This window comes from Mytilus californianus, unplaced genomic scaffold (assembly GCF_021869535.1).
Source record: "Mytilus californianus isolate M0D057914Y unplaced genomic scaffold, xbMytCali1.0.p SCAF_12, whole genome shotgun sequence".
In the NCBI taxonomy this organism is placed as follows: Eukaryota; Metazoa; Mollusca; class Bivalvia; order Mytilida; family Mytilidae; genus Mytilus; species Mytilus californianus.
Genome location: NW_026262604.1, coordinates 13,547,323 through 13,563,994, shown reverse-complemented (window position 1 = coordinate 13,563,994; position 16,672 = coordinate 13,547,323). Strand labels below are relative to the sequence as shown.

The 16,672-nt window shown below is 33.3% G+C and overlaps 1 protein-coding gene across 1 annotated transcript in view; it reads right to left on the bottom strand.

Moving 5' to 3' along the window:
- Nucleotides 1-267: 267 nt before the first annotated feature.
- Nucleotides 268-16,672, bottom strand: part of LOC127721407 (cell surface hyaluronidase-like) — a 57,516-nt gene continuing 41,111 nt past the window's right edge. The window contains exons 9-25 of the mRNA XM_052228128.1: nt 16,369-16,541; nt 15,660-15,732; nt 14,821-14,957; nt 14,096-14,229; nt 13,027-13,096; nt 11,221-11,355; nt 10,383-10,527; nt 8,057-8,120; nt 7,773-7,808; nt 7,332-7,472; nt 6,167-6,347; nt 5,194-5,412; nt 4,621-4,832; nt 3,936-4,106; nt 2,930-3,101; nt 1,142-1,198; nt 268-433 (exon numbers count right to left, since the gene is read on the bottom strand). Of these exons, the coding sequence (XP_052084088.1) occupies nt 398-433; nt 1,142-1,198; nt 2,930-3,101; nt 3,936-4,106; nt 4,621-4,832; nt 5,194-5,412; nt 6,167-6,347; nt 7,332-7,472; nt 7,773-7,808; nt 8,057-8,120; nt 10,383-10,527; nt 11,221-11,355; nt 13,027-13,096; nt 14,096-14,229; nt 14,821-14,957; nt 15,660-15,732; nt 16,369-16,541 (2,156 nt within the window). The 3' untranslated portion in view covers nt 268-397. The remainder of the gene's footprint in view (nt 434-1,141; nt 1,199-2,929; nt 3,102-3,935; nt 4,107-4,620; nt 4,833-5,193; nt 5,413-6,166; nt 6,348-7,331; nt 7,473-7,772; nt 7,809-8,056; nt 8,121-10,382; nt 10,528-11,220; nt 11,356-13,026; nt 13,097-14,095; nt 14,230-14,820; nt 14,958-15,659; nt 15,733-16,368; nt 16,542-16,672) is intronic.

Here is a 16,672-nt window from a genome sequence, read left to right as displayed (position 1 = left end):
AGCGGGGAATTACCTTAAAAATAAAACAATGCAGATATGAAGAATAAAGACTTCTCCATTTAGACTTGGTAAATGTAGGGTACTCAATTGATGGCACTATCATATATAAACACAAACAACAAATATATTGTCTCATCTCTTTTAACAGAAATAAGTATTTACAGAATAATAAAATATAACAGAATGTTTAAGAAAATTCAAATGCATATTAAAAATATTAACGCATAATAAAAATATTACTTTTGAAAACTATAAGTATATTGCAGACTTTTTTAATAATGTATAAAACGCAATAATAAAGTAATACAGTATGTAAAGAATTCTTTTGTTACGTTAATGTATTTTATTTTTAACTGAATTGTTTCATAAATAGCAAAGTCTCCAGAAGTACAAACATCTACACGAATGGTAACTGAGATCCTGCTCCCCAACCCTGTGAATAAAAAAAATACTGTTAGTTTATATAAAATGAGAGCTCTGTTCAAAATTTGGTATTTACAGTATGGGTTTTACTCATTGCTGAAGTCGTTACTTATATCCGCGTGATTTGGACTCTTGTTTGGTTGAAGTTTCATTATTTAAGTTGTCAGCATAATAATTAAATCACAACATTCTGAAGTGCGCTTTCGAAAAAATCACAAAGAATGCATAAGATTCTAAAACGGCAAATCGTTTCTTCCTGCTCTTTCGTTTTGGATTTTATTTGTGTGTTATGTTCTTGATATGAAATGTTTACCAATCTGAAGCACTATATAATTAAGTTTTCACTAATTTCGACTCATGCTTTATGCTTTTATTGCAAGGTTTCCTTATTTGCGTCCATCACACTTTAATGTCTGTATAATGTTTATTTTTGTTTAAATACCATTTTCATCTATTCATGTATGATTTTGAATAATTTTTTTTCATAATTCTCAATTAAACGAAACATTTCTAGGAAAACAGTTAAGGTTTCTTACTAATTATCTCCCAACACACCCCTTAAAATACAACAAACACAAAAAAGAAAAACATTCCAAAACATAAATGAAAACGATTAAATTTCGTTTGCTTAACGTTAAGTGATAAATATTCCATATTCAAGACGACATATATACATGGAAGTAAAATCAAAAAAAGATATACAGAAATGTCTACTTACTGCAGGAGCTGCTGCTGACGTCATAGGAAGCGATCTATCATCGTTACCCATAATTCCCTAAAGCAAAAACAACTACATAAGTATTTTATTTATACTTCATAGAAATAATTTAATAATGAAAAGTTGCAATGTGTACAACACAATATTGTTGAAAATTTCGTTTTATCTCCACCCACAAATCTCCTTCTTTACTTTTTATCACACAATTTTTCGTTAGCATTAATTACATAAATTGTTCAACTGCAACACATTTTTGTATACATGTATAGCCTTAGTCAAACTTCGGAAGCACATACTAGCTTCTTTTTTAATGGGGTTTTTTGATTAAGTATGACTATGTATTTCATTTCTTCCACTATTCAAACAATAGATAGTGTCTGAAGGTACATACTATCTCGCTTGTAAAATGTGAAAGTTTTATCACAATTTGTCTAAATATAGCATTGAGATTCGAATCTTATTTTCCAAACGCGTTATTGAACGAGTTTCTATTGTCTAAAATTATTTGACAGGTGTCCTATCGAGTCTCATTCCACTCGGAACACCTGTTATTCCAATTTTGAAAATAGAAAGAATTCCGAATTGCTTAATCTTATTTCTAAATTGATCTATATATATAGAGTGAGTGAATTATTGCATCGGGAATTGCACAACATCTTTTGCTCTTTGCATTTACATTTAGAAGTGGTGCATCCCCCTTTGCATTTACATGAAAGAAACCCCTGACCACCAGTTTTTGAAAGCTTCTTAACTGCTTAACGTAGCGAAAGTTGAAGCTCAGAAAATGTTGCGGCGAATAAAGATGTGTCTTTAACAGCTTCAATTTGATTTCTCGACAAATATCCTGTTAAAATTCCTACAGCTGTTTCAATGCGGTACCCAAGTTCTCCAGATTAAATAATTACATTTAAGATATTTCGAGGATCAGTTGGGGCACGAGCATACTGAGGAATTGGTATAATGACTTTATCCCCCACTGCAAGTTCTGATTATTTCTGTTTCGTTTTCTTGGTTAGATATTCGGCTTGGATCTGTTGGTCAGACAGCGCACGCTTCCTGGCACGTTTGATTGGTGTTTTAACGTCAGCGTCATCATGATTGTCACTGGGGCCAATTTCTATTGTACTATCACATTGTCACTGGGGCCAATTTCTATTATACTATTAGAATTGTCGCTGGGGCCAATTTTTGTTATTCTATCAGAATTGTCACTGGGGCCAATTTCTATTGTACTATCAGAATTAACTGGCATGCATGTATCAATTACATTTCCTGTCTCCATCTGGGTACTTTTGTATTTTGTAAATAGGGTTTATTGTGTGGTCATTGAATAAAAATTCTGTAGTGTGTATCAATGCTTTTTCATAACAAAATTCATACTAGAAAATATTGTACAAGTTATAAGTGAATTTTAGTCAAATTTTGTACAAATTGTAATTTGAACAAGCACTTTTTGTACAAATGACAATTTGTTCAAAGACAAAATACAAATTAAAATTTGTACAATGTTTTTTTACAAATTATAATTTGTACAACATGATAACTTGTACACAACATATATATATAATTAAGAAGACGTGGTATGATTGCCAAATGAGAGAATTATCTATCAAAGTCAAAGAACGCAGATGCTAGCAACTGAAGTTTGATAATGAATTTTCAGTGATATATTCAAACATTTTGTACAGTTGATGTTTTCCTAATGATGACAATTTCAATTACTTCTGTCATTTTTTAGGCGAGGACAATCTTTTTTGAGATACGGGGGGCGGATGTTGTAATACTTACTGTGCTCGGCCTCTTATATAAACCAGGACTAACATAAGCTCTATGACGACAGTCTCCTTTACTTCTGTCTCCATACTTCACTGTGATCCTAACAACAGGACAGTGCCCTTCACATAGCTTTGATGTAGACGCCGTACGTTCTTTGTAGTTTATGAACTTCATGAACAGCATTCTGGAACAAAAGTGCTACAACTGTTTTATGGTAGTTGAGCAATATATTTTCAAGCCTTGTTCAGTTTTTATTTCAATTGACTACAGTTTACCTCAAAACACTTATGACGACAGAATAGAGAATAATGGAGAAAGAGAACGAATAGAGAAAAAAGGCAAAAAATAGAGAATAGAGAAAAAAATACGGAAATGAAGAATCCCTCCTTACTATTGTCTTCAGTAATGAGTTTACCGAAGATAGTATATCCTGACAATAACATATCTTTTTATATTTTCAAATCAAATGGCCGGTTAAGACAAGTATATTTGATAGCGTACATATTTTTTTTCGAAATATATCATCCTTCTTTGAATAATGACTAAATCAGATAAAATCTAAAGACATGAAAACACACAACTGATTAATGACGTCAGTGACTAGTCAATAATTGTTTGAAGGTTCCAGCAAAGATAACCAAAGGACAATCAACAAAAAGACACAAACATTTTTTTTTTTTTTTGTTAATTTCTAACTAATAGTAGTAAAAAATTAATATAAATTGTAAAAGCATATATATGCTATCAATTACTAAAGCTTTTTTTAATCTTTTTTTTTACCACAAACGGATTATTATCAAGTGATTAAGGAATAAACTAAGCAGTCAATGAAGGGGAGAACGTAACAAATGTACGTGGCAACCAAAAACCATAAACATGCAACGCCATAATCAAAAGAAAAACGACGAAAAGACAAACAACAATCAACAATACAACTCGGAAAACTAACATAAAACTTACCAAAAAACAGAAGGGGGTTAGGAAGCTCCGGAATCTGGTTTTTCTGTTAAATACATACCCGTTTGAAGTGTCCCAGTAATAAGCATCGCCACTTTGATCTGCGTCGAGTTCTTGAATAGACGATTTCTTTTTCCACATCCCTATGGTTGGACGCCATTGAGGAGACCACGTGAATAACTCGAAGTCTGCATTGACAGGTAGGCAAACACCAATACGGACAAACTGGTTTCTGAAAAAAGAGAACAAAGTAATAGTCTTAACTTTCAATAACGACAAAACAAATAACAAATAATAAACAAACAAATAAACTGGTCCAAAGGTAAAATTGTGAGCTAATATAAAGAGAGCAATAAGTTGTTTACCGGTATTTCATGTGGAACGTTTCTTTTTAGAGATTATCATCAGTCTATCAAAATTCATGATGTGGTTACCATGCTCACGCCACGTGTTTTTTTTTTATTAACCTGCATCAGGCAACTCTTGTGACCAAAAGCATGTAAAGCCAACATTACTTCAAGGTTTCAATACTAAAATGGATTAAATGGATCACGGGGTACCCAATGTAAGGGGAGTTTCAACTTCGTTCATTTAGAAAAATTAAGGAACAGCAACTAAAAACAAATTAAAGATGCAATAACTTCATTGCATTAATATACAGGAAAGCTGATATTTCCGTTTTGATAACTTAGCATATCATTTTGCACTACCACTTTACATTGCTTATATGATCTTAAAGTACATACTTTTCAACGCCTTGTCCCCAGATCCAGAACTCTCGTGGAATTTCCTTCGTCCAGTGTAATGTATAACTGTGTGAACCTCCTAGAATAGCCATGAACTGTGCCATATTCCCCTTCGCGATATGTTCTGGATGATCAGGTTCGTCGTCACGGACCATGAATGGTCGCGTATTTCCCGGCCAGCCTCCAACTCCATTGTTCATCGATACCCAAATCTAGATACAAAAAACAAAAAGTTGTCAAATTTAAAAACGAGATATCGTAGAAAAGGATGAAGAATAAAAATATGTGTATGTATCAAAACAAATGCCCCTGAAAGATATTTGATAGTTGTTGTTTTCATTTTATGGTCTAGGGAAATATATCTTTGAAAGGATGACGACCTAGGGAATACATTTGAAAAAAAAAAACGAGTTTGAGGGATGAACAACGAAGATGCCAATCAAATGACCCCAGACAGGTGAATATGCAGGTTGGCCTGTACAAATGTCACAAAGAAGGTAATATTAAGTGCTCCGGAAGGAAGGAGCCTATTCTGCACCTAATGGCGACAATCATACTTAGTTAAATCCTTACCTTAGCATATTTGTATGGACAGAAGGCCATGCCCCAGTTTCCTCTTAGTTGACATGCTGACGTTGTTTCATAACGTCCTGGTTTCACTATTTGTTCAAATGTCGATAAACCAGTCACACTTCCGTCTTTATCTCTAAAGGTAGCAGTTAAGTCGCCATCATGGTCTGAAAATCCAGGTACATTTTTATCACCATCGTAAACACGGTTGCCCTCAGATGGCTGAAGAAAGAGAAAAAAATAACATGAGGCAAGTTTAGGATAACCAATTATACATGCAAATGCATAACGGAAAATTACAAGGTATTAGATTATATTTTAATCTTTTTGCTTTTAAAATGCTAAAATATTTTTTTATCAAATACCTATCAGATGCGGATCCTTGACTTTGAAAGGGGGCAACATTAGGAATAGGACTTGTAAAAAAGTCTATACATTAACCATTATGTAGCATCATAAAAGGGGGTCCCACAGGACCCCTTATATCCGCATCTGCTAGTATACATTTGCGAGATATCGAATGTGTCTTTTTTTGTAAAACGAGAAACCCTGAAAAGGAACCGAAAACAGGAAATGAGTCGTTCCACGTATGTTGAAGTACTGCCAGCAAACAAATTCTTGAACAATTTCGAATTTGATATTGTTGAATTGAAACAATATTGAAAATTTAACATGTTTTGTTATATTTTGCATCGAAGGACATCCTTTATCAACATAAATTTAAATTATCAGAAAGGCAAAACAAAAGATGGCTTCCAAATGAATTTTGTTTTGATTCAGAATTACAATCTTATCGATTTTTTAATAAATACAAAATCACGGAAAAAAGCAGAAGCCCAAGTGGGTAAATAATTTTTCATTTCTCTAAAAATGAAATGAAAGAATAATCCTAAACATCAAAGCGACAGACTGAAACAAAAAAGCTCAAACAAACAAACAAAAAAACACATCCAGAGGACTTTTAAGTCGTACTTACATCATCAAAACCAAATTTAATGTCAGTTGCTGAGCTAACAACTGCACTCCAAAATTCATTCTGTCTTTTAAATCCAAATGCCCCAGATGTGTAATTGTCCGTTGCGCTAAAATCAGTGAACCACATCTTGTCTGCGTATGTTGGATTATCATAATAGATGAATCCTTGGATAGGCTCTTTTCTGAAATGAAAAAATAAGTAATTCATATCCTGCTCAGGCCCCATTGTGTGATAAACTTTGTAAATTCGTAATAAAGAAATATTTCACAATTTCATTCGACAAACAATGCTCTCTAAGATAGATAACCATGTACATGTAACAACAATCCAGTCTCCCTTTCCTCTTTTCTGAATGTCTGGAGGAGGTGTCCTTGTTTCTCTATTCCTATCAGCAACCAACGGCAACATATGATTAGAGGCTCCTAACTTGAAACAGGCTAATATAGTTTATTTAGTCTATGTAATGCATTGTATTCGCATTATTTTTCTTTTGATGCTAGTATATATTGAAACTGTTGTTTCATATGATATTTTTCTCGATTTACAGGAGCAACTATCCATGAATGTTGCCTAGTTTTTTTTGTTCACATGTTAAAATTTACGATGACCATGGCATAACGAGAGACCTTGGAAACTACTCTCTACTTACGGTGACCATGGCATAACGAGAGACCTTGGAAACTACTCTGTACTTACGGTAACCATGGCATAACGAGAGACCATGGAAACCACTCTCTACTTACGGTGACCGTGGCATAACGAGAGACCTTGGAAACCACTCTCTACTTACAGTGACCATGGCAGAATGAGAGACCTTGGAAACTACTCTCTACTTACGGTGACCATGGCATAACGAGAGACCATGGAAACCACTCTCTACTTACGGTGACCATGGCATAACGAGAGACCTTGGAAACCACTCTCTACTTACGGTGACCGTGGCATAACGAGAGACCCTGGAAATCACTCTCTACTTACGATGACCGTGGCATAAGAGAGACCTTGGAAACCACTCTCTACTTACAATGACCATGGCATAACGAGAGACCCTGGAAACTACTCTCTACTTACGGTGACCATGGAATAACGAGAGACCATGGAAACCACTCTCTACTTACGGTGACCATGGCATAACGAGAGGCCTTGGAAACGACTCTCTACTTACGGTGACCATGGCATAACGAGAGACCTCGGATACCACTCTCTACGTTTCAGTTGATGGTTCCACGTCCAGGTCGGTTCTCCGATGTTAGCAGTTTCTCCAGCGAAAACACTATGTGATATCCACTGTTCCTGATCGGATGAGCTTTATAATAATATAAGACAGAATATATCAAATTGAATATAAATATTCGTTCGTGAGCTTCACAATTAAGAAATTCTTCTGCATCATATTACAATCGAGAACGTCGTTTTCACACAATAGTTTTTGAAAAAGTTTAATGCCACTAAATGCTCATACAATAAGATTAATAGCGATGTCTTGAATAATCAAACATGCACAATTGTTTTTGTTTTTTTGTTTTTGTTTGGGTTTTTTTTTGTAATTGTAGGTCGACCGAGTAAGTCAAATTTGTTAGTAAAAGGGGCAAACAAGAAAGCTTACCTTGGGAATGTCAACCCACGTGCGCTGTCTGCTGATCTAAAACAGTCAAAAATAAAAAGGATTGTAAAAACAACCAAAACAAACCAACAACAAAAATAACCAAAAACAATCAAAAACAACCAAACAAAAAAAAAAACAAATGGAAAGTGCATGCATTCAATTTACTGCTGTGTCAATAATGTTTCGCCTTAGATGAGTTCATCATCTAAAAGGATGATGATACGACCGACTTTAGAGCGTCCAGTGTAAAGAAATATGCGTTAAACACAAAGAAATCAACTTACGAGTAATGTTTCATAATGTAAAGTCCACCATTTATCCAACTGTTCTGTATTCTGTTTTTCCAACCTTAAATATACACAAAATATATATGATGGTCAATTCATTTGCTCAACAACTTTTTGTGACTATCAGTTCAATATGACTATGTTTACGTATATCCCAATTAATGCGGGTTGCTTTGCATGTACCTATAGTTTAATTCCAACCCTGAGGATTGATAACATTTCCACCAGTTGCCTGATTGTGCCATATTTGTTCTCTATCTCGTACACAGTTGTTTCCTGTTATTTGTTGGGTAGACTTTTCTTTTTCATCCTCATACCTGCCAACTTTTGAAAGTCCCAATGGGAGTTTTAGTGCGCGACAACACTTCTTTGCGACATATTTTGCGTGTGCTGTTTTGTGGTCTAGAAAAAGTGTCATATTTGTATGATGAGCTTACAAGCCTTTTTCTTAAGTTTATTAGCATGACTCTAGTTATTATTAATATATCAGTAGAAAGGATGAATCTGTAGCAAGAAGACCAGGATTTATTTTCTTGTGTTAGGATATAAAATGATTGTTGATGTTTAAAATTTACAATTATGCACACAAAGAAGGACTTTTATCAGGTTGGGAACAACACCCCAAATGAGGGGTAACCCCTCAATGTAAGGACATTATAAACCAATTTTAAGTACAAATGAGCACACATCTATATTATTAAGTATTTGAAGAAACTTTTCCTAAAGAATTAACCATCTATCTGGTATTATATGGTCAAAACATGTCCAAGAATTTTGTAATGTTCCTGGATTTTTATCTTATTTATTATTAAAAATAATTGGACCCCTCATTTAGAAAAGACTTTAAAGTTGTTCCAAATATAATGAATTTTCCCACTTTTAAGTTAAAAAATCTAAATTTTTTCTTTTTTCTTTTTTACAACAGTAAAATGACCCCTTGTCTTAATGTCTTGGGGGCAGTCCCTCATTTAAGGGATATACCCCTCATTTGGGGGGTTTGCTCCAAACCGGTTTGTTTGGTCCTTGTGAAAAATGAAGTACAAAATGTATAGTACATTGTACTTTAAATGATTTGCCCCATTTATATAGACTGTCCCTGTTTAATTGAATACAAAAATGACATATGACTTGTTACAGCAAGTGTAATGTCAATAAATTAGTGAATAAACTACTATTTATTATCTTTATGGTAGTACTGCATCATTGAATTTTGTCAATCAGCCATGCTTTTATTCTTAAGCTGTTTAAGAACCTCCTTGCAGATGAAAATTAACCTTCCATGTTCACGAATTTACAATTCTGACTAACACACTGAGGAATACAACACAAGTTCAAAATCTAGCATGTTAGAATAATCTTAAGAGAAAACGTTTTTGATTGGCTTATTAATTTGATCATGAGAAACACAGAATTTGATTGGCTGATCACGATTGTCTTCCCTTGGGAACAGTTCAAAATCGAGAACAATCATATTTTTTCGTGTAGATTTTCAAAAAATTATGTTTTAGAGGTTTTTTCACGATCACGATCGTGCAATCGTGACAAAGGGTCAAAATCGTGTAGTACACGCCTAAATCGTGAAAGTTGGCAGGTATGCATCCTTCTTGTCTTTAAATATATAAAACAACAATCAAGAATATTCGTCCTTAGGACAACATGCTGGGCTGACACTATCACATCCGATGCCCAGTGAACCAGGAAATCTAGTTCAAAACCCTATTTTGGCACACATTTTTTTTTAATGTACCAAACCGTGATTACAATGAACATGTGGACTAAGATTCAAGTTGACGTGAGACAACATGATTGTAAAGTACCTTTAACCAACGCTTTAAACTGATACGGGACGGATTAATTGAATACAGAAGATATACCAACAATTGGTTATCGTGGAATAATCATAGGCTGTTGCCCAACTGCTCAGTAGAACCAGGTGAAATATAAAAATGTTCGAACTTTTTTAATTGGCATAAGAACGCTGCATTGTAGGAAAGCGTCGTTTCAAAACAAATGGCGGGAAATATTTGATTTAGTAATCCCGTGCCTTACCCTATAATATCTATAATTGGTTTACTCATCGTTGCTATCTATTAATCGTATAACTGTACACCAACTGATTTTCGCGAGCAATTTATTAACGCGATATTTGTGAGTAGAAAAGTAACGCGAATATAAATTGTCGCGAATATGTAACACTTGGACCTTCCCTTATATGAATACATCATGACCATAAGAAAATCGCAAAAATAAATCGCCGCGAATTCAGTTAGAAAGGACTAAATGCGAAATACAGTATTACAGTATTTGTTTCTTGTATACCTACATGTTAACTTATTGATATATACAGGATCGTCTCTAGCATCATTATTTTTCGGATCTCTCGGCATGGTACGTGGAAAGTAGCCATTAGTCACGTGTTGTTGTCGCACAAGATTGTCTTCTATTCTTCCATCAAAGAAAAATCCAGCCTGAAAAATAACATGATCATAAAAATATAGGACCAGGAAAAAATCTGAATGTGTTTGACATGTAACATTTTGTTACAGATGTTCGTTTTCAAATTTTCTGGATAGTTCGCATTCCCCTTTGCGTATATCTAGGCATTGTATTAAATGTTTTGAAAAATATAACGATTAAATTCCTAAAAACCTAGAAGAAAAACATCTACCTATAAAGTATTATTCTGTTTACCCTTCCGAAGCACCTGACATCACCCCTAAGTAGCGAAAATTCTATATACTTATGTGAAATATTTGTTTGTTAAAATTTCACTTTTAGAGCAAATGTGTCTTTAGAACTAAGTCTGGTCCATTGACTATGAAACTTTTTTTCTTCCGAAAGGAGTTAATACCTGGATTAAAGGACACAACTATTCGTGTCAGTAAAACGTTGGCAATAGGCAGTTTCGGTAATGCATTTTACGCTCTCATGTGAAACAGTCGTAAAATAATATGTTACTTACAAGCTTGGAATATAAAATGGCTGAAATAAACGAACCAGTGATTCCTGTGTCTTACCTTAGGTCTATCTTTAATGATTTTTATAAACGAAACTTAAGGTAATCCAATTTTGCAGAAATGGTGTTTGTCAGCGAAAAACACTAGATCGATCTTCGCATTTATCCAAAAAGAAAAAACACATCATAGACAATGCAAACTTACAAACAAACTGGAATGAGCTAAATTATTTGTAATTTCTGTAAACTTTGTATGTCTTGCTTCGTCTCTCGCCATAAAACCAAGGCCACGTGATGGACCTGTCGGTTCGTGGGGAAATATAATCCATATACCCGTTCCCTGTAAAATGTTAAGACAAATGTTATACTTTCACGTGCAGTGTTGAATCTCAGCTACTTGCAAAGTATACTTCCTTAAACGTCAAACATGGTATAAAAGATTTAATTCATTTATTAACAAATTTTATATGTATAATTCATCTTTCAATTTCAAAAACTTATAAAAGAAAAACAGCAAATTATGCATTAAACATCAGAAACTTATTTTAAATCGTTAAATACATTTATTTTTACCATTAGATATTCTCTTATATTATAATGTTTCAAACTGTACACTAGACTGGTTTAAGTCATACTTGTTCGAACGAAGTCAACAAGTTAAGGTCAATAACGTCATGTCTAATACTAAATGCATAAGAACTGGTGTACCACAAGGCTCTATCCTTGGCCCTCTGTTATTTATTTTATATATCAATGATTTACCACTGAACATAGAAAATTCATTAATAGATTTATATGCAGATGATTCTACATTACATAGTAAAGGTAATAATGTACTTCAGTTAACTGCTAACCTTCAAAATGATATTCATGTAATTGAAAACTGGTGTTCGCAAAATTGTATGAAACTAAATGCCAAAAAGTGTAAAGCAATGATTATTGGTTCAAAACAGAGGCTTTATTCAACTAGGAACAGTTTAGGTATAAAAATTTCAGATGAACAAATAGAGAATGTAGATTGTGAAAAACTTCTCGGTTTAGATATCGACAAAAACCTAAATTGGAATGAGCAAATAGATAAAATGTCATGTATAATATCAAATAGAATCAATTTATTACAAAAGATAAGAAAATATTTACCTATGCATATACGTATTATTTATTTTAATGCTTATAGTCTGTCATTGTTTGATTATTGTTGCAATATATGGGGAAGTTGCTATGAAAGTGGAATAAATAAACTTAATAAGTTATTAAAGAAATCTGCTAGGGTTATAGTAGAAGCTGACATAATGACATCATCCAGTTTGTTGTTTAATAGTTTAAACTGGTTAAATGTGGAAAAACGCATTCAATATCAAAAGGCAATACTTGTTTTTAAATCATTAAATGATATGGTTCCTTACTATTTACAAGAAAACTTTCATTTTATTGGTAATCAGAATTATAATTTACGTTCGGCTGATGAAAAACTATTAAATCTTCCGAAACCAAAAACAAACTTTTCAAAGAAAACATTTACATATTCGGGTTCTCAAATATGGAACAGTTTACCAAATGAAATAAAAATGAGTAATACACTTGTATCTTTTAAAACAAAATGTTACAAATTTTTCATCAATTGTGCAAATTAATATGCTTTTTCATTATTATCTAGATACAATTGTATATTGTGTATAATATATCATTATAATATTGTATGTACTTATAAATAATATATGTTATTATTATTTTGAGGACTCTCAGGAAGACTAGTTTTAACTAATGGGATTATCCTCTTGAAATAAAGATTATTTATTTATTTATTTATCTAATATTTAGACATCTATCAAGTTATCAAATCGCAAAGGGGGGTTATAAGTGAAAAAAGTATTTTCGGAACTAAGTAAGTAAACAGTAATTGAAGCCATCCGTTGCTACGTTGAATAGAATAGTGTTAAACTATACACATAAAAGATAGTGTAGTATACACTTTACAATACACAAAGGTCATTGATCAAAATTATCTTACCTCAGAACCAGCTGCAATGTTATTACGCAGTCTCGTTTTCGGGTTGGTGATCCAAAATGAGGACGGAAAACTGAAAAGAGGAGATTATTGAATATAATAAATGTAAACAATAGGATAATTACGCACTCCTTTATGACATCATTTATCAGATAGAAGGCGCGCCTGTATCCCTGTACCTATTAAAGTTTCAAGCATTTTCAGGGTCGTCATTCTGCAGGATAGTCTACAAATAATTCATGTTCCGAAGGTACGTAATATCAATGTCCCGTACGACTGAAAGGAGGGTGCCCAACTAATTAGATTATTGTTTCCCGAAAATTTCGTTCAGTTTAGCATCAAATTTCCTCCTCCCCTCCCCCACCCGTCACGCGGTGATGAAAATCAGTTGGACAGATATATATATATACAATATATGTACATTGTCGGAAAATATAAAATTTATTTGTACGAGATTTAGAAACAGGATGAAAAGCGAGGCTCGCCGAGTTTTTTCCTGTTTCGTAGCGAGTATAAATACATTTTGTATTTCCGACAATGTATATATATTGTTTTATCCTGCAACCAACACACGGCACTAGAGCTTTAGTTGTTTAATTCCCAATCATTGTCTCTGATTTTTCAAAGAAATCGACATAGTTTAAACGCTGATGAACTGTTACCAGAAAGAAATATTCATATTACCGCTTGCTCAACAAGGAAGCGGGTATCAGGAGACTTTACAAGTACAAATAAAGCAAAAAATTATGTGTGTACCTGGTATTTGTACAATAGAGGGCTGATTGCAGGATAAAACTAACTACCGTATCTCGGAACTGGAGTATTGTTCGATCGATTTAGGACGATGCATGGCGAATGCTTTCCAGTTTTCATTAGGATAAAAGACAACAATATTTGCAATCATAAAATTAAAATTAGCACCGGCAGTTATGATTGAATTCAAATATTGTATTAGCAAGTTCATGTATTTCAAAATGAGGAGATGTGGTGTGATTTCCGATGTAACAACTATCCGATAGAGTCTGTTTTTCTTAAAATTAACTTTAATAAATAACTCTGGTAATATACTTACTCTCTATCAGTAGGGATTAGGTCTCCTTTACGTGTAACAGCTATCAAATTACCATCAATGAGAGTACGTTTTTCTCCACCATCTTCTAAGAATATTCCGTGACCAAGATGATCGTAACACACGTTATCTTGTACCTTCATGATAAATAATAAGGAATGTTAGACAAAATGTTAAGAGAATGTGTTAAAGTCAGGTAAAATGTAAGTTAAAGCCATTGGAATTAATGTTATTTTGAAATAATAATTTTAATGCCATTTTGCATGACAGTGGAGAAAAAGTGCTACATAAAAGAATTTTCGATCACATCTGTTTGCATATTTCTCGAATGAAATACTATTTATCCAAATCTGTATTAAACTCCAAACTTAAATAAATTTTCTTTTAAATTTCTATAAAAGACAAATTCCGTGTTCCCTCTCATTTGTTTTAACAAACTGTAATTTATATAACAGCTTTTCGAAGAAATTTTACAGATTGAATTGGAATAACATCAATGCATGAAAGAAAAACATCAACTAAAACAGTACAATTCACCTCTTTACCTTATCTCGTATTATATATTTGACTTAACGAAATTCATTTCAAGTTTTAAATAAAAAATATGGATGTTTTTGTCATGTAGTTGGTATATACCGTTGTTCTGACAAAATTGTCATGTGACTTGAAACAACGTTGAACCAACTTCAGGCTGAGCAACGAAGACAGTCACGTGATTATCAACGTACCGTTACACCATGTGATCCATGGATGGCTATACACCGAGCAAAAGTATGATGAATGGAATTTTTCCTGAGGTATGGTGGATTTGGATAGTTCTCATCGTCAGTATCATGACACATGTGGAAATGAAGTGGATAATTTCCTGTTGGTAATAATCAACAATAAGTAACATGTATCTCAACATTACTTAGTATATTACGTATCACGGCATTACACCTTGTTAGGGGAGAGAAATAAAAAGAAGCATTGGTCAAAAACCAATCTACTTTTATTGATTAAAATGCACCGATCAACCATTTTATTAGTTTAATTGCAACGACCACCAGTTTTATTTGTTTGCAACCATCAATCATTAATTTTATCGATTTGCAAACACCAATTAACCCTTTTTTTTGGGGGGGGGGGGGGGGGGGGGGGGGCTCTCCATACACCAATCGACCAATTTAATAGGTTTCAATTTACCAATCAACCAGTTCATTGGTTTGCAATTATCAATCAACCATTTTATCATTTTCCCCCCAATAAACAATTTTATCGATTTGCAGACATCAGTCAAGCATTTCATAGGTTTCAATATACAAATCAACCATTTCATTGTTTTGCAACAAGCAAGTAACCCCCCTTTTTTGTTCCATTTCCCAGTTAACCAATTCAGCCGGTTTCCAAACACCATTAAATTATTTTATTGGTTTACATACAGCCAATTTCTATACTTGTGTTATATCTGTTAATCAAATTACAAACAGATGACGTATTGATGATATGAGAATGTTTCGTAAGTCAAAACAGATCAACAACTGCCACTTAGCTCGTCACTCGTAACCGCAGAAAAACAAACACAAACCTAAACTTGTTTGCTGTCCCATATTCTCTAATTCTACACCTTCCAAGTGGACATTTTTGAAATATCTGTTTACCTGTTAATTACAAGCAATATAAATATACCATATGAAACATTTTTCACAGTTGATAAATATTTGACAAGTGTACATCTACGTGGAATTATTTTGAGTCAAATCAGAAAAGTGGGCAATATGTCTATCAAACAATTTAGCTGTAGAATGCGTCTTCTACTTGCATGTGGTGACATGAGTTAATATAACATATCCCTTTCTCCATTAGTTTAAGCGATAGGATTGCAAGGTATGAAGCACATGCTGCATTTAATACATATATTTACATTTTATGGATTGATATAAAATTCAAATACAATAATTGTAACAGATTAAAACAACTCAGATACCAGGACAATTGATAGTTTTGATTAATTTTCCTGTTGCTTACCGATGTATTGAAGGTGACATGTGCCTCAAAAACGTAACCGGTTTTCATCAAGTATGAAAGGTTGTAATTTCAATACGATTTGACATGTTATGTTTATCAACCCATATAAAACTAAGATAACGTGTAAGACGATAGACATACAATTAATATTAATGGCTTGTTGCCCGAGCATCCATGTTTTTATATACTTTTGTATGTTTGCAAAAGTTGCCTGATGAAGCTATATCAATTTTAAAAAACTCGCATACATTTTCAAAAACACCACTTACTTTAACGTGTCCTCCAAAAGTGTCATATTTGAATTTATGACAATTTCCATTTTCACTTGGACAATTTGGTTGTATTTCTCCGTGAATTCTGATGTTTCTGGTCAGTAAGGCTACCTCTCCTCTGTAGTCGATCCCATTTCTAAGCTCCGCCCAGTGACCAAATTCACGGTACACTATAAAGAAAGCAAACAATTTGTTGAAGGTACACCCAGTAATCAAATCCTCGATAAACTATTAAAGTAAATAAATTATCAAAGTTCTGCCCAATGACCAAAGTCCGGTACACTATAAAGAAAAGGAAATA